The sequence below is a fragment of the Nicotiana tabacum genome, chromosome 16, assembly GCF_000715075.1.
Source record: "Nicotiana tabacum cultivar K326 chromosome 16, ASM71507v2, whole genome shotgun sequence".
In the NCBI taxonomy this organism is placed as follows: Eukaryota; Viridiplantae; Streptophyta; class Magnoliopsida; order Solanales; family Solanaceae; genus Nicotiana; species Nicotiana tabacum.
Window position 1 is genome coordinate 74,257,899 of NC_134095.1, and position 24,867 is coordinate 74,282,765.

The 24,867-nt window shown below is 37.4% G+C and overlaps 2 protein-coding genes across 2 annotated transcripts; one reads left to right on the forward strand and one right to left on the reverse strand.

Moving 5' to 3' along the window:
• The first annotated feature begins 238 nt into the window (after nucleotides 1-238).
• LOC107819435 (putative calcium-binding protein CML44) lies at nucleotides 239-1,104 on the forward strand. Its single transcript, XM_016645544.2, has one exon. It carries the CDS (start codon nucleotides 476-478, stop codon nucleotides 926-928), a length of 453 nt encoding a protein of 150 aa, XP_016501030.1. The 5' UTR covers nucleotides 239-475; the 3' UTR covers nucleotides 929-1,104.
• Nucleotides 1,105-16,169: 15,065 nt separating this feature from the next.
• LOC107817358 (putative methyltransferase PMT10) lies at nucleotides 16,170-21,635 on the reverse strand. The gene is made up of 9 exons (XM_075232953.1): nucleotides 20,632-21,635; nucleotides 19,422-19,568; nucleotides 19,069-19,339; nucleotides 18,414-18,524; nucleotides 17,938-18,097; nucleotides 17,346-17,603; nucleotides 17,100-17,222; nucleotides 16,659-16,736; nucleotides 16,170-16,540 (listed from the first exon to the last, which is right to left on the reverse strand). The coding sequence occupies exons 1-9, from the start codon at nucleotides 21,271-21,273 to the stop codon at nucleotides 16,342-16,344; spliced, it is 1,989 nt and encodes a 662-aa protein (XP_075089054.1). The 5' UTR covers nucleotides 21,274-21,635; the 3' UTR covers nucleotides 16,170-16,341.
• Between the last annotated feature and the right edge of the window lie 3,232 nt (nucleotides 21,636-24,867).

The following is a 24,867-nucleotide window of genomic DNA, read 5'->3' on the forward strand; positions in this document are numbered from 1 at the left end:
AGTTGATAAAGACAAAGGAAATTTCTAGATAGTTAATTTATTTATTATTTTAGTAAGTCAAGGATGAACATATCTTTTGTTAGCTAAGGAAAAAACACAGAAGCCACTGTTTTGTTCTGGATTAAATCTAAATGGTCTGCTTATTCTCTTGTACAACCCCTTCTTCCAAGAAACTTCCTAAATTTTATTCCTTAGATTTCAACCACAAGTAGTGTTTTGTGATTATTTTTTAGTTATATAGTCCGTACAAGGAAAGGACAATTCTTCTGAATTCTCCCAAATATTCATTCCTAGTTCCCTCCTTATAAATACACACTTCCCATATGCATGTAACTTCAAGAAGACTTGATAATAATACCACTTTTTTTAGGTCTATCTTCTTTCATCAAGTAGCTGGTGTCTGAAATTTACTGGCTCGATTAATCCTTAATTATTCGCGTTGTTCTAAACCCGATACCTTCAAATTTGCACCAACATGTCTCCAATCAACTCCATTAATTTGCCAAGAATCTTCTCAAGGCTTGACAAGAATGGTGATGGACTCGTGAGCCTCAACGAGCTAAAGGGATTTCTTGATACCATAGGCATTAATTCAAGCCAAGAAGAGCTTGAGTTGCTTGTTGGGAAAACAAGCCTCGACTCCATTGACTTTTTCCTCTTCTATGATGCCATCACAAAAGCACATATTAAAGAAAGCAAGCGCGAAAATATTTTCCTGGAAAATGAGTTACAGAAAGTCTTTAGAGTATTCGATTTGAATGATGACGGATTTATATCTTGCGAGGAGTTGCAGAGTGCATTGTCAAGATTAGGATTGTGGGATGAGCAATGTGGGAAAGATTGCAAGAGCATGATTAATGTTTATGATACAAATTCAGATGGGAAACTTGATTTTGAGGAGTTTAAGGATATGATGTTTGATAATTAAGAAACTGTAATTTGAATTAAAAAGTAATCCCGCTTCCAATCTACCAGAAAAATGTTTAATTAGTTGTAAGCATTTGAAATGATGTTCATGGTCTGCTGGGGATTGTAGATTTGTTCATTAAACTTTGTGTAATAGACTTTTAATACTCCATAATTTTAGCTGACGATATACAAGTGGATGTCTATGACTTTTCTATCGTACTTGTTTGTTCATTTTTTCGTACAAGTAAACTTTGAACATATAGAAGTAATAATATTTGCAAATTGCAAGAATATAAGGATTTTGGTTTTTCAACCAGACTCTTTCTTGTAATATCAGCAACCTTAATTGACAGTTGAAGGGACTCCTTCTGCTTCATTAATTTTATGTGGCGCTATTTAATTGAAATTACTCATTTTACCGTGTAAACGAGAACATACAAGACAAAATGGTTAAAATAAAACAGTTAATCACTCATATTATCTATAAAAAATATTTTGGATAATGAACTTTTTGAAAAGGAATTTTTACTTCCTATAGCAAAGGTTGATACCTTACTTATTTTAAATAAATATCCTTTTAAAAAATTATATTCCATAGCTACCTTTTGATTTTTATAACCAATTATTTATTTATGGTTATTTCCTACCCTTAAGTCATAAAATACTCTTTGTATTATTTTTCTCTCTCATTCTTTCAGATTTTTCTCCACTCTCTCTCTCTCAACGCCAGTCTTTCTCCATAAATATAATTAATATTCTCCACTGATTCATTTCTATTGTTTCGCGAAATTTTCATTGTTAGTGGGCTCTAAGTAATCTATCCACATTGATTGGTTTTGATAGAGTAGGCAGTTGACCAAATATTGGATGTTTTCCGTGTATTCAAGTCCAGTTGATTCTGCAGATTTCGGCGATGCTTCACTATGGTGGTGGTTCTCTTCCTTAGATTCATTACCTTTCGCTAGCCTATGTCTGCCTTTTGATTGGGTAAGGAGTCGTCTTCTGTCCACTGACCTCTGTAATTCTGCATCGACTTTCGAGAGTTTCGAGTCAGAATTGCGGCCCTCTTGACGAGACGACATTAGGGTTGTTCTTGAACAAAAATGACTGAGTTTGGGGTTGAGTAACTTGAAGAGTTTGTTACCTTTTTTTTCATTGTATTTCAAGGTATCTCGCTGTATTTTATGTATTTCATTGTATTCATTGTCTTTTTTTCCCATTATATTTCAATGTATCCCGCTGTATTCCATGTATTTCATTGTATTCACTGTTTCGCTATATTCCATGAATGTATTCATATGTATTTTTTTAATTAATATAATTTGTGTATTCAGATGTATATATGTATTCAAATGTATCTGCAGTATGTATTCATATATTTTTTGCACTATAAATGACTTGCTATACTTCATGTATTCAATGTATTTTTATATATTTAACTATATTCAATGTAATTATATAATTTCTCTGAAGATTGATATATTATTGGGGTGTTTTTAGATTGATAATCTTTTTTTTATAACCGGAAATACAAATTTTGTGTGTTATAATTGGGTTTGAATTATATTAGGAGTCTATTATGTTAATTGACTCACTTTCCTTTTAAAAACAACTGAATAGTCCATGAATTGCGCTATTTACGTTACTGTATTCACAAATATATATATTGTGAATACAATCGAATACAATAATCTGTCTAGCTGTAATCCTATGCTTCACGCTGTGAATACAATCGAATACAATAATCTGTCTAGCTGTAATCCCATGTTTCACGCCGAGATACAATAGCTTAAATACATCGAATACACTCTAAAAAATCTGAAAACATAGCTATAGGAAGTAATATAGTAAATGGTAACTACAACTAGCTAATAACCACTAAACAATAGTGGTTTGTGAAAATTTCTCTTTTGAAAACGGGTCAAATGTGGATAAGAACCATATTATCCATTTAGCCAATGGGTAACCAATGGGTAACCAATGGGTCTAACTTTTACATTTGTAAAGCCTCAAATTGGGGTTCCTCAAGTTGGGGAGACTAAGGGGTCGTTTGGTAGGGTGCATAAGAATAATGCTGAATAGGATGTATTAGTAATGCCGATATTAGTTATGCTTGCATTAGTTATGCTGACATATTTCTTATCCATTGTTTGGTTTGATGTATTAAAGTATTGCACAATTTCTAAAAGAATTGTTTGTTTACAAAAAATGCCTTCAAAACTAGTCCACACTCTAACTTTTTAAAAGAAACATATGTTGAGAAATATTTTTTTATGAAAAAATTTTAAAAAAATTATTTTATTTGTCTACTTATATTGTAAAATAAAATTAAATATTTATTTATAAAAAAGGAAATATGCTAAGTATTTATTTATTTACTAGGAAAATAATTTTATTTCTCACTATTTGGATTATTTTGAACTTGCATTAATATACTAACTAGCATATTTTAATCAAGCATAAATTTTAAAGGATAATTTTGTCTTTAACTAAGCTAATACATGCATTAAAACTCATTGCATTGCTAATACCGTTGTTTTCTATGCATTAGTTATGCATAGGATAATACCAAATAGGATGTATAACTAATGCCTGCATAACTAATGCATAGGTTCAAAATATCTACCAAACAATGTATTATTAATACACAAAGTCAATGCATGCATTAGCTTATCTAATGCATCCTACCAAACGACCCCTAAGTGTTCTCCCAAAAGTGATCATATGCAAGAGGTCATGGATAATACCGGCGGTTAACCCGTTTTTTATTCGTATTAAATATGGGTGGGGTCGGATAATTTATCCATATTTTCATTATTCATTTTTTACCTGAACCATATCCGACCCGACTCGTCCGTTTGTCACTCCTATTCACAGTTACTAGGATCTCCATAGCAAGGAAAATCAAAACACATGAAGGGTATGTTTAGTACGTCGGAAAATATTTTTCAATTTTTCTATGTTTGGTTAGCTTAAATGTTTTGGAAAACATTTTCCTTATGAACTCATTTTCCTCTAATTGGAGGAAAATATTTTTCCTATAAAAAGAAGAGAAAATATTTTCCAAAACGCTTTTTCAACCTTCCCCACCCTATTTCCCATCCCTACCAACCCACCCCCACACCCTACCTACCCAACCCACCCTCGCCCCACCCTCATCCCCCACTCCCAGCCTAAATAAATATATTATTAATAGTACTTTTTTTTTCATGTTATAGATAGATTTTTTTGTCATTTCAACAAATGAGTATTTTCTTTTCATGCTATAAAAAAATATTTTTTTTTCATTTTAACAAAAAAAGTACTTTCTTTTCATGACGTAGAAAAGTATTTTCTTTCATTTCAACAAAATGAGTATTTTCTTTTATTTCAATAAAATTATTACTTTATTTTCATGTTGTAGAAAGAGTACTTTCTTTTTCAACCTAAAAATGAATATTTTCTTTATAGTTATGGAGCATAAATTTCAAAGAGTCCTAAAACATTGGGTATTTGGAAGGGGGGAGAGCAAGGGTACTTTCGGGACTTGGGGGAAGGGGGTGAAGAGAGTAGCATAAAAAAGTATTTTTCTAAAAAAATATTTTCTACTCTCTAACCAAAGATGAAAATATTTTCCGGAAAAAAATTTCACTCACCAACCAAACAAGAGAAAATAAGTGATAAAATCACTTATTTTTCTTGAAAATATTTTTTATTTTAAATGAAAAACATTTTCCTCGATACCAAACACATCCAAAGAGAAGGAAAATGAGAAAAGAGAATGAAAGATAAGACGAATAAAGAGGGAAAATAAAAAAGGAAAGATAAAAAGAGAAAAGGAAGACAAAGTTCATGGATGATATGTGTGTTAAATTGGAACAAGGCATTGACTAAGTGTTCAAGTGAAAGAATCCCACAACTTCAGGGGCCGCTAGTTTGGCCTAAAAGAATTGCAGACACAAAGTGACAATAAATATAATACTGTGCAAATATGGTGTTTTGCTTTTCTCTTTAGTTTTCTTGAACTCAATTAACAAAAGATTACTTATAAAGTCAAAAATTAAAACAAATTAAACTTTAAAAAAATTGCTCAAGTAATAACAATAAATAAGAAAAAGGGAAAAAGATTTCTCCACGGAGACAAATAAAACTAAGGGTGTCAATGATTTGATTCAGTTTGTTCCCATGATGTAACGATCTGACCGGTCGTTTTGAACTTTTGTACTTTGATCGCCAGTTCCCGGGCATGACTTGCCTCGTGCAACGTATTATGACTGATGTAGATCGTCGGTTTTGGTTTTCAGGAAAAACCGGAATGGATTTGAAAGAACAGTCTCAGTTGAAAGCTTTGAATTTGAAAGGTTGACTAAGAGTTGACTTATTTGTATATGAGCTCGGATCGGAAATTTTATGATTTGGATAGTTTCGTTAGGTGATTTATGACTTAGGAGTGTGATCGGAAGTGATTTTGGAGGTCCGGTGTAGAATTAGGCTTGTATTGGCGAAGTCAGTATTTTGGCGATCTCCGGTTGATGGGTGATATTTTGATCCGGGAGTCGGAATAGAATTCCGAGAGTTGTTGTAGCTTCGTTAGGTGATTTGGGATGTGTGTGCAAAATTTCAGGTCATTCGGACGTGGTTTGGTTGGGTTTTTGATCGAATGCGTGTTTTAGAAGTTTTAAAAGAACTTAGGCTTGAATTCGATGATTTTGGTATTAGTTGAGGCATTGTGAAGATTGGAACAAGTTTGGATGATGTTTTAAGATATGTTAGTGCTTTTGGTTGAGGTCCCAGGGGCCTCGGGGTGATTTCGGATGGCTAACAGGAATTTTTGAGGTTGGAAAATTTCATAATAGACGAAAGTTGTAAATGAGTGCGCACAAGACCTCACTTTGGACAATCATATCTCCAGTTATATAAGGAGTTGTGTGATCTACAACCTATCAAATTAAATCTCTTTGGGTCTAGTTTCCAAGCAACAAACCGTTCGTCATTTGGAGCTGTATACAGAAAGTTATGACCATTTTACTGGGCATGTGTCACTAGCGCGCCCAGATGCGCGATCGCGCTAGTGAACGCGCATATCGCAAAGTTTTCTGCCTTCGTCGTGCTACTTTAGCGCGCCCAGGTGCGCGACCGTGCTAGTAGCAAGCCCCTAAATACCCCAAGACCGGGTATAGAGAGTTCCCAAGTCATTTTTGGAGCAAGGGCTTGCTCTCTCAAGAGGAATCCGTCCCACTCTTCATTTCTATGATCCAAGGTAAGATTTTTGGGGTATTTTGAGTTGATTACTACTCCTAAACACTTATATTAACATGGATTGATCTTAAAAATCCTTAGATTTTCCTTCAAATCCTTGAATTTATCAAGAACACCACAAGTGGGGATTCTTAAAATTCGTACTACAAGAGGTATGTCTATCATCTCCAACTACTCTATGGTGATTATTTATGTATGATATATACATTAGAACTTGGGGTATGGTGATTGGAGGCCATAAATTTCCAATTTAAATACATGATCATGGTAGGGATTTAAAGGTGATTAGTTGATGGAATTTTGTTGGTTGGGTGTGAATGGTTGATCACACATGTGATGTTAGGAGTATAAATTGTTAAAGACTAATGGTGGGATGAAATTGTTGGTTAATGGTGATAGTTGGAGGAACCAATACTATAGTTATGAGGTGTAAATATCTATGCCTATAAAATGTTTGATAATAGGCCTAAGTGGGATAATATGGGAATTATTACTAATATTTACCCTATTGAATGTTGTATTGTAGATTGAAGTTACCTAAGAGTAGTGGATCATTGTAGTATCATTAAGGGGCAAGTCCCAGATATGTATGGGTAGAACCCCGTCTTTTAGAAATCGAGCTTCATCGATGTTTGTGTGATTTTGGATAGATTCGACGTGCGTGGAGGCCAATTTGATGGTCAAAGGCATTGCGAGCTAGAGATTTCGCCGGTTCGAGATAAGTAATGATTGTAAATACTGTCTTGAGGGTTTGAAACCCCGGATTATACGTCGTTGTGTTAATTTGAGGTGACTTGCACGTTGGATGACGAGCGTGGGGTAGAGCACCGCTGGAGATTGTGACCTAGTCAATCCCGAACGAATATTTTAATGCGTATCTGATAGTTAATTGTTTGACATTATTATATTTTTGGGCTGTATGCCATGTTTGGGGCCTTGTGCTGACTTGTTGAGACCCTTAGGGGTATTTTTACTATCTTTCCTCACTCTATTTGTTTGAAAGCATATTTTCAGTCATGTTTTGCCTGTTTACTGCTCAAATCTGGCTTTATCACTATATTCTTAAAATGTGGAAATTGTTTTGGGCTAAGTTCCCTATTTTACTGAGATAGACCGAGGGTCTGATTGTGAGATTGATGACTGAGATAGACTGAGAGTCTGATGGTGAGGTTAATGACTGAGAGAGGCCGATGGCCTAGTTATGAGGATTATATATCTATGGATCGGGTTGCACGCCGCAGCAATGTATATATATATGTATATGGATTGGGCTGCATGCCGCACCGATACTTATATGGATCGGGCTGCGCGCCGCAGCAATATAGCGCTGGGGCTGTAGGAGCCTCTCCGGAGTCTGCACACCCCCAGTGAGCGCAGTTGACTATTTATATGGATCGAGTTGTGCGCCACAGCGATGCATGGATCGGGATACACGCCGCAACGGTTACTATATGGTACCAATTGAGCGTGAATGCTGAGTGCGAGTACTGATTGGTAAGAGTTGAGTCACGAGTGACAGAGAGGCTAGCCCGAGGGGCGATAGATATATACATGCATATGAGTGATGTTTTGCCTGAGAGGCCTCTTTATGGACTTATTGATTTCACTCCTTTTTAAAGTGAATTTCTATCGAATATGTTGATTTATCGACTGTTTTCACTCATCTTTATATTGAGCCTCTGTCGGAAAGTTGAACAAATATTTTAAAATAACTTTTATTTAAACTGGGGTTTATGATATGTTCAGAAACTAATCACTGATTTGGCATTGGTTATTTCCACTGAGATTTTTAAGTTATGAAGTGTTTATGATTATTATTTTGCCCGAGGGGCTGTTTTACAAACTATGTTTTGCCCGAGGGGCGGTTTTACAAACTATGTTTTGCTCGAGGGGCAGATTATGACTTTAATCTCTATTATTATCTTAAATGGTATTGAACCCCTACCGAAACTGCTGGAAAGTATTTCAAAATGATTTTTACTAAAAGCTAGATTTTTAATAGGGACGATTGACTCGTATTATGATTTGAAGGCCTGTTGTGTTTATTGAGCCTGGCGTGAATGTGGATTCATTGTTTCCTACTGCTCAGCCTTTATTTACTCTTATTACTTACTAGGTTGGAGTACTCACATTACTCTCTGCACCTCGTGTGCAGATTCAAGTATATCGGAACCCGGTAGCGGGTGTTGATAGCTCAGCCGCATAGTCATCGGAGTTAGCAAGGTGGCTACATGACGTTCGCAGCACCGCTTACTTCCCCTCATTGTTGTTACTGTATTTAGTACATTTTTAGACTTTTGTTGTATTCAGACCTTGATAGTTGCTCATGACTAGTGACACCCCGATGTCGGGCTGGTATTTTATTCCGCACTATTATTCCAGGATTTTATTGTGAAACATTGTTTAATTTAAAGACTTTAAAATGACTCTTAATGCTTAAAGGGTTAAGGTAAGTGTTGTGTCGGCTGGCCTTGTCTTCACGAGAGGCGCCATCGCGACCGGGCCGGTTTGGGGTCGTGACAAGTTGGTATCAAAACCTAGGTTACATAGGTCTCACGAGTCAAGAGCAGGTTTAGTAGAGTCTCGCGGATCGGTACAGAGACGACTGTATTTATCCTCGAGAAGCTGCAGAACCTTTAGGAAAACTTCACATTCTTGAATTCTTATCGTGCATCCTTTGATTCAGCTTGAAATATAACTCTTTGAATTCCTTCCACGCGTTCGTGTGTGTGCATGAGTGCTCAGTATCAGATATGCCTTGATGGCTTGTGATTCCCTGATCGAGGGGCGAGATACGATCTCTGTGTGTTGATGTTGGGCCAGTCTAGAGGACTTGAGGCCGGATTTTTGCCTATAGCTTGAGAACCGAGGTATTGATTGTGTGAGCAAGTGTTTTGAACTTATATATTCGGTATTGTCCCTATTAGTGGAAGTGACAGTTGAGTAACTATGTGATGAGTATGTTAGTACTGCGAGATGTATTCATATGATTTGGAAATGACAAGAAGGGTCTGCTGGAGGATAGAAGAACTATTAGGTGCTTGAATTCCATCTTGATTCGAGGTATAGCCCCGAGTTATAGGCGTGTGAAGAATCTTTTCATGTTTCCCAGTTGTGAATGAAAAAATAATAATTCATGTTGCGGTATGAGTTCAGACTCAAGAAGACTAAGTGACTGCGTACAGTTTATGATGGTGGAAGGTATACATAAATGTTAGTTAAGGCGGAGCAGGTGGGTTATCTCCTGCAAAGTGTTCTGGAGTTGTGTGATCTTTATGTTGTCTGTTAGAAGATCCCATTTACAAGTGAAATATATATGTGAATTTAATTTGGGTCGCTTAAGAGAGTGAATTTAATTGTTATGAGAGTAAATACGAGATTTGTAAAAGATATGAAGTACGAGATGGTCTGTGTTCCACGAGCTTATGAAGGATTGAGTTAATCTCACTATGGTATTATGGCAGCAATAAAGCGTATGTGTTATGAGTTATGGTGTGTGTTTGACCTATGGCTTTGAGCCAAGTGGGGGAGTCCGCTATTGAATAGTTGATTGCACGATTATATACTCTAATGGTCCCAGTTCGAGGCGCATTTGTGAATCAGTTATGGCTTGAGTAAAGGAAATTTCAATAAAGGTTATGTTATGCTTTATGGATGTACGAGAATCGGGGAATGACTTGAGTTATGGTTGGTAATGAATGCTCGGTGCATAGAGCAGGAAGTTGCTTGGTTATATTGGAATGAGGTCACATTCTACAGTGTCGGAGTGCAAATAAAGCACAGGTTGTTCGGTTCGTTTAATCAATCTAACTGCGATTTGAGTAGAGTGGATGCCTCTAGAGAATGGTCCTATTGTGATCAAAATTTTACATGCAATAATTGGAGGCTTTCAAGTTGTACTTATGGATAGAAACTGAGTTTCCTTGGAAGATGTCAAGACTTGTGGTGTTTTCCATATTAATTGTGGGATTCTATGTATCAGTATCAGGAGGTAACGGATTTAGATCCGCAGTAAGTTCTTCAGAGCGAAGTATTTCGAATGTGGTGCTTTTGGGAATATTTAAGAGAGAATATCAAGTTGAAGATGAATCAGAAGGAAAATTAGATAGATGGGGTAACTTGATAGTAGACCGAATCGGTATGGTAAGGATATAATTAATTCCTGGTGTGTGTGTTCGAGGTAATAAGTTCTTTCAGGTATTTTACGGCGATGCTCTTAGGTTTTGATGGCTTTCTTAGCTTGATTGAGTTAGAAGGATTCAGTCCTGACAGGTTTGATTTGTGTAAAGGGAACTCGGAGAGTTCTTGATGGTTTTACCGCGGTTTGGAGATGTATATTTTCTATGGGCATACATAGCATGGGATGTATAGTGATTTTCTTCTAGATGAGACCAATGGAAAGTTCTTGACTAGTTGAGTACGTAGATGTTTGTGTCTCAGAAGGCATATGAATTTCTCGCGGTTATCCTAGAGTGGTACGATTTATACGGTATGTTGTGTAAGACTGAGATTTGCATGTGTAAGGTCACGGTTCAGATTTGAATGGAAGGTCATAAATTCTTAGGCAGCGCGGGTAGTTTCAGATAATTAGAGAAATGAACTTCAGATGATTTGAGAAGGGATCTCCAGATGATTAAGGAAATGGTAATGCTAATTGAGGTGATTTGACGAGGGTATATGTGCCAGAAAGAGTCAATGTGATTGAGTTGATGGTACTTCGGTAGTATTACAACACTTATCGTCAGGTTAGCTGCTGATATTCGGGTTTGCTTGGAAGCACCGAAGGATCTTAGAGTATCTCCCGTGGGGTGATTGGGTACTAGAGGCGAGTTATATATGAGAGTGGCGAAATTGGGATCAGATATGGTAATTCATGTGTTTTATGGACTTTGAGACTAAGAGTTCTCATATACATGTTAGCTTGTGGTTGTGGATGGCAAAATGTGGGTACGTTAGTCAGATATTAGTATGTGCTATGCTTCAGGGATATGGACCTTCGAAGGATTATTTATATGTTGTGTGTAACTGGAGTTGATGTATGGTCCATTGGTAGACCAATATTGGTAGACCTATATGGGATATGGACCTTCGAAGGATTATTTATATGTTGTGTGTAACTGGAGTTGATGTATGGTCCATTGGTAGACCTATATGGGATATGTGCCCGGCATCGAGACGATTTTGTTGACTTCAAGTTGCTGTTGGCGAAGGATGTGTGGCTTCAATTATTTTGAGCTATTAGAAATTATGGGGATCTATGCATTACCTTTTTGTGTTGTGAGACGATACGATCTGTTGGTTATAGGCACCTATGGTACAGTTCTATCGGAGTTTCATAATGGAAGTCGAGCGGGAAGAGTAATTTGGTGTTTCTTGGTGAACGGCGTATCGATTATGTCCTATCGGGTGTGCGTAGTGTATGTTATTTGCTTCACCGTGAGTATGATGAATTGCTTTGGTTCCAGATATCAAATTGTCTGTGGTTGTCGATTTTGAGCATAGTGACTTAAGGTGGTTCCATGTAGAGCAGTATTTAAATAAGGTCGCGCATTGCAGTGAATATATGTGGAGGTATGACCTTGCAGGTTAGATTCGTGTGTTCTGTTCCTATGATGTGAGACGGGTTCTCAGTCTTGTGTTGTGGTGGTACTCATGAACTTGAGGTTCAGCTCTTTCATTTGAGTCATTTTCATGATTTGAGTATGTTCGGATTGTTGTGTATTGATGCATGTATTGTGCAAGTTGTGACTTAGGTCTGTATGGATGTGTCATGTCACCAGAGTAATGTGTTGGATTAGAGGAGATCGTTGGGGATCATTAATAAATACAAACGGATTCGATTTCAGCATGTATGATAGGTAAATATCGAGGTTCGGTTCAAAAATTTGCTATGGTCCTTGCCAAAGGAGAAGTAACCTTATGGATGACTGATCTGAGAGATGGTTATGATTGGTTGCGTATTTCATTTATCATTGGCAGTATATGGAAGTGTTGGAATGAGACTTTAGTTGATAAGAGGTTTCTACCGGTATTCGGGTGTTGTGTGCAGCTGCGGTGAATGGAAGTTATCGCTACATGTGTTTGAGTTACGTGGTATATCGGATAATTGCACTTGAGGTTGCAGGCATGAGTTACTACAGCTAGTTCGGGTCTATTCAAAGTATATGTGTGAGGTTTTGATCGTATTGATGTTTTCAGAAGTGAAAATGTGGTTCTATGGTTTATGGGCTAGATTGGATTGTGTAATTTTAGTTAAACGGTGTTATCGGACCTATATGAGATAGGGTGATGTGGGATCACCCCCGGCAATATGCATGGTAAGGTTATTCCGCGATTGGTGGGGTTTTAGAACAGCTCTGGGTACGTTCGAGGACAAACGTGTGTTTAAGTGGGGGAGGATATAACGACCCGACCGGTCGTTTTGAACTTTTGCACTTTGATCGCCAGTTCCTGGGCATGACTTGCCCGTGCAACATATTATGACTGATGTAGATCGTTGGTTTTGGTTTTCAGGAAAAATCAGAATGAATTTGAAGGAACAGTCTCAGTTGAAAGCTTTGAATTTGAAAGGTTGACTAAGAGTTGACTTATTTGTATATGAGCTTGGATCGGAAATTTAATGATTTGGATAGTTTCATTGGGTGATTTATGACTTAGGAGCGTGATCGGAAGTGATTTTGGAGGTCCGGTGTAGAATTAGGCTTGAATAGGCGAAGTCAGTATTTTGGCGATTTTTGGTTGATGGGTGAGATTTTGATCCGGGAATCGCAATAGAATTTCGAGAGTTGCTATAGCTTCGTTAAGTGATTTGGGATGTGTGTGCAAAATTTCAGGTCATTCGGACGTGGTTTGGTTGGGTTTTTTATCGAATGCGTGTTTTAGAAGTTTTAAAAGAACTTAGGCTTGAATTCGATGATTTTGGTATTAGTTGAGGCGTTATGATGATTGGAACAAGTTTGGATGATGTTTTAAGATATGTTAGTGCTTTTGGTTGACGTCCCGGGGGCCTCGGGGTGATTTCGGATGGCTAATGGGAACTTTTGAGGTTGGAAAATTTCATAATAGACGAAAGTTGTAAATGAGTGCGCACAAGACCTCACTTTGGACAATCATATCTTCAGTTATATAAGGAGTTGTGTGATCCACAACCTATCAAATTAAATCTCTTTGGGTCTAATTTCCAATGAAACAAACCGTTCATCATTTGGAGGTGTATATAGAAAGTTATGACCATTTTATTGGGCATGTGTCACTAGCACGCCCAGATGCGCGATCGCGCTAGTGAACGCGCATATCGCAAAGTTTTCTGCCTTCGTCGCGCTACTTTAGCGCGCCCAGGTGCGCGACCGCGCTACTAGCAAGCTCCTAAATACCCCAAGACCGGGTATAGAGAGTTCCCAAGTCATTTTTGGAGCAAGGGCTTGCTCTCTCAAGAGGAATCCGTCCCACTCTTCATTTCTATGATCCAAGGTAAGATTTTTGGGGTATTTTGAGTTGATTACTACTCCTAAACACTTATATTAATATGGATTGATCTTAAAAATCCTTAGATTTTCCTTCAAATGCTTGAATTTATCAAGAACACCACAAGTGGTGATTCTTAAAATTCGTACTACAAGAGGTATGTCTATCATCTCCAACTACTCTATGGTGATTATTTATGTATGATATATACATTAGAACTTGGGGTATGGTGATTGGAGGCCATAAATTTCCAATTTAAATACATGATCATGGTAGGGATTTAAAGGTGATTAGTTGATGGAATTTTGTTGGTTGGGTGTGAATGGTTGATCACACATGTGATGTTAGGAGTATAAATTGTTAAAGACTAATGGTGGGATGAAATTGTTGGTTAATGGTGATAGTTGGAGGAACCAATACTATAGTTATGAGGTGTAAATATCTACGCCTACAAGATGTTTGATAATAAGCCTAAATGGCATAAGTTATGGGAATTATTACTAATATTTGCCCGCTTGAATGTTGTATTGGAGATTGAAGTTACCTAAGAGTAGTGGATCATTGTAGTACCATTAAGGGGCAAGTCCCAGATATGTATGGCTAAAACCCCGTCTTTTAGAAATCGAGCTTCAACGATGTTTGTGTGATTTTGGATAGATTCGACGCGCATGGAGGCCAATTTGAGGGTCAAAGGCATCGCGAGCTAGAGATTTCGCCAGTTCGAGGTAAGTAATGATTGTAAATACTGTCCTGAGGGTTTGAAACCCCGGATTATACGTCGTTGTGTTACTTTGAGGTGACTTGTACGCTGGATGACGAGCGTGGGGTAGAGCACCGCTGGGGATTGTGACCTAGTCCATCCCGGACGAATATTTTAATGCGTATTTGATAGTTAATTGTTTGACATTATTATATTTTTGGGTTGTATGCCATGTTTGGGGCCTTGTGCCGACTTGTTGAGACCCTTAGAGACATTTTTACTATCTTTCCTCACTCTATTTGTTTGAAAACATATTCTCAGTCATGTTTTGCTTGTTTACTGATCAAATCTGGCTTTATCACTATGTTCTTAAAATGTGAAAATTGTTTTGGGCTGAGTTCCCTGTTTTACTGAGATAGACCGAGGGTCTGATTGTGAGATTGATGACTGAGATAGACTGAGAGTTTGATGGTGAGGTTAATGACTGAGAGAGGCCGAGGGCCTAGTTGTGAGGATTATATATCTATGGATCGGGCTGCACGCCGCAGCGATACTTATATGGATCGGGCTGCACGCCGCAGCGATACTTATATGGATCGGGCTGCGCGTCGCATCAATATAGCGTTTGGGCTGTAGGAGCCCCTCCGGAGTCTACACACCCCCAGTGAGTGCAGTCGACTATTTATATGGATCGGGTTGTGCGCCACAACGATGCATGGATCGGACTGCATGCCGCAGCGGTTACTTTGATTTCAGTTATAGTAAGAGATATACGGATCGGGCTGCACGCCGCAACGGTTACGATATGGTACCAATTGAGCATGAATGCTGAGTGCGAGTACTGATTGGTAAGAGTTGAGTCACGAGTGACAGAGAGGATAGCCCGAGGGGCGATAGATATATTCATGCATATGAGTGATGTTTTGCGTGAGAGGCCTCTTTATGGACTTATTGATTTCACTCCTCTTTAAAGTGAATTTCTATAGGATATGTTGATTTATCGACTGTTTTCACTCATCTTTATATTGAGCCTCTGTCGGAAAGTTGAACAAATATTTTAAAACAACTTTTATTTAAACTGGGATTTACGAGATGTTCAGAAACTAATCACTGATTTGACATTGGTTATTTCCACTGAGATTTGTAAGTTATGAAGTGTTTACGATTACTGTTTTGCCCGAGGGGCTGTTTTACAAACTATGTTTTGCCCGAGGGGCCGATTATGGCTTTAATCTCTATTATTATCTTAAATGGTATTGAACCCCTACCGAAACTGCTGGAAAGTATTTCAAAAATGATTTTTACTAAAAGCTGGATTTTTAAAAGGGACGATTGACTCGTATTATGATATGAAGGCATGTTGTGTTTATTGAGCCTAACATGAATGTGGATTCATTGTTTTCTACTGCTCAACCTTTATTTACTCTTATTACTTACTAGGTTGGAGTACTCACATTACTCCCTGCACCTTGTGTGCAGATTCAGGTATATCAGAGCCCGGTAGCGGGTGTTGATAGCTCAGCCACGGAGTCATCAGAGTTAGCAAGGTGACTGCATGACGTTCGCAGCACCGATTCCTTCCCCTCATTGTTGTTACTGTATTTAGTACATTTTAGACTTTTGTTATATTCAGACCTTGATAATTGCTCATGACTAGTGACACCCCGATGTCGTGCTAGTATTTTATTCCGCACTGTTATTCCGGGATTTTACTATGAAACATTGTTTAATTTAAAGACTTAAAAATGACTCTTAATGCTTAAAGGGTTAAGGTGAGTGTTGTGTCGGCTGCCCTTGTCTTCACGAGAGGCGTCATCACGACCGGGCCGGTTTGGGGTCGTGACACATGAAAATCTTATAGCGTTACAAATTTTGAATTAGTTTATCGAGTATAATCTATATGAGACTTTTTCAATTTTGTATTACACCATCTTTTTCCCTACTGTAAAATTAATTATAAAAAAAAAAAAGTAAAAAAATTCATTCCCCATTGTCCCCAAATTCTGGGGGCGCCAGGGAATGAAATCATATCATAGACGCTTTTCACCGATCAATAGCTTCCAGTTAGAATGAGGACCCTCGCTGCCATCAAACTTAAATGCCACCCATCCTAAGGCATGTGCAATTTCTTCGAGCTCTTCGATAACAGGTGTGGTGTCACGAATATAAACTCGTCCCCCTGGTCGAAGAATTCTGTCCATTTCTAGCATGATATTCGTCACATTACATCTGTATGAATGTGGGAATAAGATGTGAGAACATATAGTCACCCTCACATAAAATGAACTACTTTTTTACGAACCACATTGATCGATAAGATAAGGGCAAGGTCAACGAAGTACCATACCTATTTCTTTCTACTGAGAAAAGAGCAGCTGCATGGAGTAAATCATATGTTCTTGGAGAAGTATCAAATGGCTCACACCTGAAGTTCAAACCAATAGAAACAGGTTAAGCTTTTCATGTCCGTGGTCTAATTGGTCGGTAAGAGGTCATTTTCAACCACTGAAATTGATTTTGGTGTAGAACAGTTATTTGTTTGATACCTGATCAATTATAGTGCAATTTAGGATTTTCATATCCACAGGCACCGGTTATAAAATGCTTAAGACTAACAAAAAAAGGAGATATGCCTAGTGTATTGTTTTGTGGATGTTAATGAAAATTATATACTTATGTTAGTTTAGTATAATCAGTCAATAACTCAGATTATTTGACTTCAATAACAACTACGAGTAATAAACATTTTGATGCAAAATCCATCCAAAGAAAGCGGAGTGTACATTACCAGTCATGCATGACTCCAATGAGACCCCGGTCATATAGAACTGGCAATGTATTAGAACCACTAACAGGAACAACATTCATAACCCAGCAATCGATGTTCAAATCATGCAACGCAGCTGCAAACCTACCAAAGAATCTCAAGTTAGGAGTAGTGCAGCTTAAACATTTTTCAGACAGCAAAAGCTTAGATATTACCAGAGCATATAAAATGGAATGACCAGACCCGAATTTTTAAAATGGAACATACCCCCCATATAAAGCTCTCATGTCCATCACGTTTCGTAGGTTTAATTCTTTCCAATGGAAAGCACCAACATATCCACTTATGATTTCATGCCAAAATTTTGACTCTGCTTTATAAATTTCCCTCCTAGATAATTCAGCGTCCATTTTTATACTAAACAGCCTGTCCGGTGGAGAGTGAAGGCGTGCAGGCCAAGTAGTCACGTTAGCTCCATAGCCGTTCTCAGGTAACTGCGTAATGCATGTCTTAAGGTTTACATTCCTGCCAAAAAAAAAAAAAAAGAACCAGTAAAACGAGGATCAGCGGCACATAGTTAGGAGTTCACTCAACTTTGTCAGTACTTTATTCCGCTGTGTTAAGATCCATATTGTTAATTGTTAATTGCCCCTCAACCAATGAACTTTTGGAAGGGAGGAAATATACATACATATATGAGTACACCAAATTCATCATAAAAAAACAAACAGCGAACAGGACTAGTAGATATGAGTACATGACTCAACAGGAGTCCAAGGAAATTGCACGACACGCATCCGGAATTGATGAAATTATAGCATGCTACATTATGAAATTGGCAGAATAGAGTAGGAAATACCAGACGTTATCTGGATCATCACCAACACCACATAGAGAAGGTTGAACTGCTAGAGGACGACTGAGATAGCAGCTGTTGTTCAGTGGCTTCCTCCAAATGGAAATGTCACCCTCATTCTTTAGTAGTTCCCAACATAAGCGTCGAGTAATATTCTCCATTTCTGCATAACAGTAAGGAATATAAAGCATAAAGCAACATTTCTTTTTACCGCAGTTAGAAGAGCTCACATTATTGATATAACTGAAAAGGAAAGTGACAAAAGTGATGGACATAGCATAGCATTCAATTTACAAGAAGATTCCTAACTCATTAACGTCTTTGACTCTCCATATGCTACATAAAGAGAAAGCTAAAGATGGACGCTTTACACAATTCACTAACAGAAACAAATCCTGAAGATTCATGTCTACATTTCTAAGTCGTATCAACCTCTATTTGATGGTGCCAAATTGCTAGATATTGGATAAAGCTGTTACCTTTCAACGGTGCAAACAAGTTTTCGTCATGTCTGTAAATAGGTTCTGCTTTCCAAATAAAGTATCCTCCTGCCCTGAGCATCCTGTTTACCTCTAGAAGCAGAATTCCATCTTCACCGACAAAATTAAAGACCAATAAATGAGAAGTGAGAGATTAGGTTGGCAATAAGATCTACCCCTCAAACCATATATATCATGTGGCAAAGAGAAGGAAAGAAGACCCAATGCTTGTATTGCGATGCAAATACAATTTACTTAAAGAAGAGTACATGTAAAAAATTTCAAAAGATGGTTTTTTCTATTTCTCATATTTTCGATAATTTTCTTTATATTTCTGATATTCTGTTGCTTTCCCACGTCTACCCGTTTTTTTTTTTGTTTTTTACAGAGTAGGGATAAGATTGGTTTTAGCTGAAAAAGAATAGTTTAAGACATGTCGCGAGATTGAAACCTAACTTTACACCAGATATTTGTACCATAACAAAACATTTCAGCTCTGTCTAGAAACCTGACTATACACCAGATAATTTGTACCATAACCAAACATTTCAGCTCTGTCTAGAAAATAACAGAAATCTGAACAATTTCTTGGACAAAAACTTGAGGATGAATAGCAACCAATAGTGAAACAAATAGTAAAGCAAACAAGATGTACCATCACGGGTCCAATTAATGCTACATCTGGAGCAATGTATCAAGTCAAATGCTTGGCTAGGGTACAATAGACGGTGTGTAGCAAATGCTGTTAACATAGCAGGCACTCCTCGTTCTAATGCAAATTGAATCTGATTCTTATGCATATCTTTTGTTGCAATGGACAATGTGCTGACATTGCGGTCCATCAGATATGCACCAAAACTCGCTACACCACCACCGATATCCATGGCAACTCTTGTTCGTTGGCCGAAAGCAATTTCTGGAACCATCTATGGTTGAATGCACATAGTAGCATTTTTAAGTCAAGTTGATAAGACGTAAACCAAGTAGGAAGCGGAAAAGGCAGAGTACCTTGGAAATCTGATCCAAATACTGATTTGCACCGAGGACAAATTGTGTCCCATCTCCTGGAAATATGCACTTGTCTCCCTTCTTTTTTACCCACTTATTGCCTGCTTTCTCTTTAAAGGGTGTATGGGGCACATTGGAAAGCCAGATCTGTTTAAATTTAAAGTTATATATGTAATGCCTTGTTACTGATATTTAAAAAACAAAAAAGTAATGTCTTGAAACTTGGATCTTCAAATAAAGGTAAAAGGAACACTCTTATTTTCAATTTTAACATCAACATTAATGGTGGATAAGAAACTAACTTTTTAATATGGTTCTCTCTGTCATTTATAAAACTTAGAAATACCATACATATATCCAGACTTAGTTCCAAAATGTGAAGAAGACAATAGCAAAAATTGACATGACGAAGCAGCAAAATGAGCATCAGAGCTCACACCAGAGAATAGTGGCATTTCCCCTCTAACGGGAAATAAAAGACGAAAGCAGAAAATACTGATTGACAATGATTAGGGAAAACCACGATTTTCTACAGTAAATAATTAGGCCAGTTTCTAATTAATTGGATGAGTGACACATGTGGTGAGTACATTATCGATAACATTGAAAGAGAATCAACAACAACAACAACCCAGTAAAATCCCACCAAGTGGGGTCTGGCATTGAAAGAGAATCAATAATGATATTTATCCAAGAATAGTTAGTGCAAATGCAAAACCAATTCACATGCACTATGGTTAGAATGCAGAGTGGCAAAATTAGGTCATGACCGAAAAAACAAGGCACATGTACCTCTCCAATAGCAGCTGACAAATTCCTAATGCTAAGTAGTTATTGAGTTAACTAGATTCTAAGAGAGCTGAGAGTGTTCATTCACCAGGATAAAACAGTAAAGAAAAGCTTACTACCTAACCTATAACTTAAAATTCCCGCAACCTGCCTCATGCTGTTATGTACAGGCAACCATAACCTAACCAAGCACCAAAAGTCCAAGACAGGCCATTTTCAACTATTTCCTTAATTCTAAACTAGGCAAGTAAATTCAACTATAAGATCAACCATATACCAAATGTATTTCCTGCAAACAATAATCGGAAAAAATGAATTTTTATAGTTCAATTAGTCAAATTCACCATCACAATAATTAGCTAAAGATGGAGAAACTTAATTAACTAGAAGTATAATAATGAATAAAACATAAATGGAATACCTCATCCCTACTTTTTGGCCATGGTATTCTTAGTTTGTAATCTTTAGGTCTTGGAATCAAACAATCCAATCCTTTTCCTTTTGGAGGACAATGGCTTACCAAATTTCCCCCTCTTTCTGACAAATTCACCCTGGAAATTTCCTCCACATTATCCAAACAAGGAATATAATCCCTCATACTCTCATCACAAACTTTAAATTTCCCAATTTTACCCCTCAAACCACCTCTATTCTCATCACTCTCCAATGCCTCATCAGTCCCATTAACCTTGCCATTCACCACACTGTCAATGAGCTCCTCATCAAACTCCCCCACCACAAAGTCATTAGTCATTGCACCATTCTCATCAATTATCCCCGTCCGTTCCACCGCCATCCCCGGCCTCCTGAGCGGTGGAGGTGGGGGGTTTCCGGCGACAGTGGAGGTGGTTGTTTGGTTAGGAATTGAAGTAAAAGACATAGGAAATTCATGAGAAGAAGGGGTTGTAGTAAAAGTGGTGATATCAAATGAAAAACGTCTGACTATGAAGAAAAGGAAGATTGAAAGGAAAGAAAGAACAATAATTTTGAGGAAAGTTGGAGTCTTTGTGAGTGAAACGTGAGGATGATCTGAAAAAGATAAGCTACTGATTAACCCCTTCATTTTATATTTTTTGGTTGGCCAAGCAAATTCAAGAACTGAACTTGGGTTTACAAAGGGTATTATGGGGTTGGGTTTCTATTGGCTTTTTGGTAAAAAAATTCAAGAACTGAACTTGGGTTCACAAAGGGGGTTGAATTTTTTATTGGTTTTTTTGGATTTTGATTCTTTGGTGGTTTTACAAGGTATTGAAACAGTGGACTTTTGGGAGTGATGCTCGTGGGAGCCGTGAACGTGACGTTGGGGAGAAGAGGACTTCTAATATAGAAAGTATATATTATTTCTCGTACTTCAAGGAATGATTAAGGGGATGATGATGAACTGTAAAGTTGGACAGATAATAATAATAGCAGAAAATCTAAGGTAAGGTGAAGTCAAGAATCTGCTGAACTTGGAGTGTATATTTTGTGGGTCCCACCACATTTTCCTTTTCGGGACATGTCATAGTGATAATCGGCAAGTGGAACGGGGTTTGTAGGAAACCATCTGTCCAATTCCTACGCTCAACCCTCAACTATAGTAGGTTTGGCTTGGACCACCCGAGTTATTGGGTCTATTCAAAATCGGAATCGGCTCTAATAGAGACCGAGCATGCACGACATAGGGCTCAATTGGGGGAAAAGTTGGTAAATAGCCACTTTTTAACAACTAATTATGCTTTAGTAAGCGTTTTAAAATTTAATTATTTTTTAATACGAAAATAAAATTCAGCAAGAATTCTTTAATTGAATATGAGAAAATTTCAGCACAATATGCTAGAGTTTAAAATTTTTACACGTAAAACTCCAAAATTATATGTTAAAGTTTGAAAAATCTATGGCTGTGCTTGTGCATCACTTCTTAAGGAATGCATTAGCATCTAGCTTGTTCTTTCCTGGATGTTGAAATGCATGGAATCAGAAACAAATCTAGAATTTAGATTATATGGTTTCAATAATTAAGATTTTTAGTATTTATATTTTTAAGGCAGAATACATAGTTTACCCTCTCACTTCGACGTCAAATCCCTGTGATACACATTTCTATCATGGGCAACCCGTTACATTCCTAACATTTTCAAAGTGTGTCTAATACATAATTCTCCCATGTTTGACTAGTTTTTACTCATCAAGTGTGGGTCACTCTCCAATGAGTCGTGACATGTGTCAACTACTTTAGAAAAAACTTAAATTTCGATGGCTCCATCTTCATCATCTACCCAGACGCCATTTTTGGCCAAAACAACTCTCTGCAATACCTTGAGCTTTGGTCCAATATCAATTGTTAAAAGGGGATTGCATCTGAAAATTTTAAAAATATCATCACAAAAACAAAGCTCGACGATCAAGAAAAAAAATCCCCTGCTCCATCCCTGTCTTTACCAAGCTTAGTGAGTCAGTGGAAGCAAAGATAAGCTGAGAATCTACTATGTGGAGTGTATAAAGAGAAGCTACTTTTGATCTACTTCTTCAATTTTCTGACCGATTGTATTGGAATGATAACTGTGAAACTTCTCTTCTTCTACCCCTTCCAGGTCTACAAACAAATTGCAATTTCATTTCAAATGTATGTAATTTCCCTATTTCTCAGAGTAAAACAAGAATTACATAGTAAACTCTTTTGCTGGCTTGTGCATCTGACAACAGATAATTAGAAATTAAAAAAAGAAAAAAGAAAAAGGGACTCCAGTGGGGGTGAGGGGTAGCAGCACCGCTACCTTTATACCTCCCTCTTCTAAACATACAAATACTCTAAAATTTCAGATCGATGTATAATGATTGAAAATAGGATGTAAGAAGATGAATGGGGTGTGAGTTCTTATTTAATTACAGAGGGGTAAAGGGAAGGGAAGATAGAGGGTTAGGAATTTTGGAAGATTAATATTTTTTAAAAAAATGAAAAAATTTAAAAGTTGGACATGTGGCACTCATATAAAACTTCAGATATTTTTTTTTTCATTTACTCGAGTTTTTTGGGTGTAATTGACGCGTATGCCAGCTCAACAAAGAGGTATGCATTAGACACTTTGAAATTGTTGGGTATGTAAAAGGTTGCCCGTGGTGATGTAACGACTCAGCTTGTCGTTTTGTGTATTTGAGTCTCGTTCCCTTATTAGATGCTTCACGTATGCTTATTTATGGTATGTGACTTGCAGGGATGGTTGGTTTGATTTTAGGGAGGTTTTGGATTGAATTGGAACACTTAGTACCTAGTATGGAAGCTTAAGTTAGAAGCGTTGACCAAATTTGACTTTTATGTATTTGACCTTAAACTAGAGTTTTGATAGTTCCGTTAGGCCCGAATATTAATTTTGGACTTAGGTGTATGTCCGGATTTGAATTTGGAGGTTTCTAGGTTGATTTGGCTCTAATTGGTGAAAGCTGACAATTTGAAGGTTTAGAAGTTTATAGGTTTGACTCATAGTTGAATTTGTTGTTATCGATGTCTGTTTGGGTTTCGAGACTTGTAATAGGTTCGTATGGTAATTTGTGACTTGTGCATAAAATTTGAGGTCGTTCCAAGTTGTTTAGGCATGTTTGGCGTAAGCTTGGGATTCGGGAATTTGGGTTAGTTCATTAAGCTTGAATTGGTGTACGATTCTTGATTTTGATATTATTTTATATGATTTGAGGCCTCAAGTAGGTTCGTGTTATATTTTGAAATTGGTTGGCATGATTAGACTAGGTCCTGAGGGGATTGGGTGAGTTTCGGATGAGGTCAGACCATTTTGTCCTTGGATGGCATTGTTGTTTTGAAGTTTTTGCACCTGCGAGGTTAGTTCTGTAGGTGTGAGTCTGCAAATACGGACGGTTGGTTGCAAATTCAGAGTTGGGAAGGAGAAATCTTTGTCCGCAGATGTGAAGGACCTTGCGCAACTGTGATAGCACAAATGCGCATCCTTAACCGCAGAAGCAGCTCCGCAGGTGCGAGCTATTGGTCCGCAAAAGCGAAATTTGGGGACTTAAGTGGATTACGCATCTGCGATGGTTTTTTTGTAGATGCGGTGTTGTAGAAGCGACTTATGCGCCGCATAAGCGAAAGTGTTGGGCAGAATATATCTTGAGCGAGGTTTTAATTTCATTTATCATATTTTGATATTGGTGATAAATATGAATTTTAACCACTTTAGCTTCTTGCTATAATTTTTAGTCCGAAAGTACTAATATTGTAACGACTCGACCAGTCATTTTACTTTCTAGATTACCATTCCCCTATTTAAGACTTCTCATATATGCATTTATTATTTATGAATTGCGAGGATGATTGGTTTGGTTTTTGGAAGAGTTTGGGTTGAATTCGGAACATTTAGTTCCTTAATAGTGGCCAAAAGTGGCTAAGTTTGACTTGAGTCAACATTTTGAGTAAATGATCTTGGAACCGGAATTTGATGGTTCTAATAGGTTCGTATGATGATTTTGGACTTGGGCGTGTGTTCGAATCGAGGTTTGAGTGATCTAGGAGCATTTCCGCGCTTAATGTTGAAAGTTGGCGCCTTGAAGGTTTTAGAGTTTCTTAAATTGGTTTGAAGTAGACTTTGGTGTTATCGATATTCGTTTGGGATTCTGAGCCTAGGAATAGGTTCGATGGTGATTTGTAACTTGTGCGTAAAATTTAGCG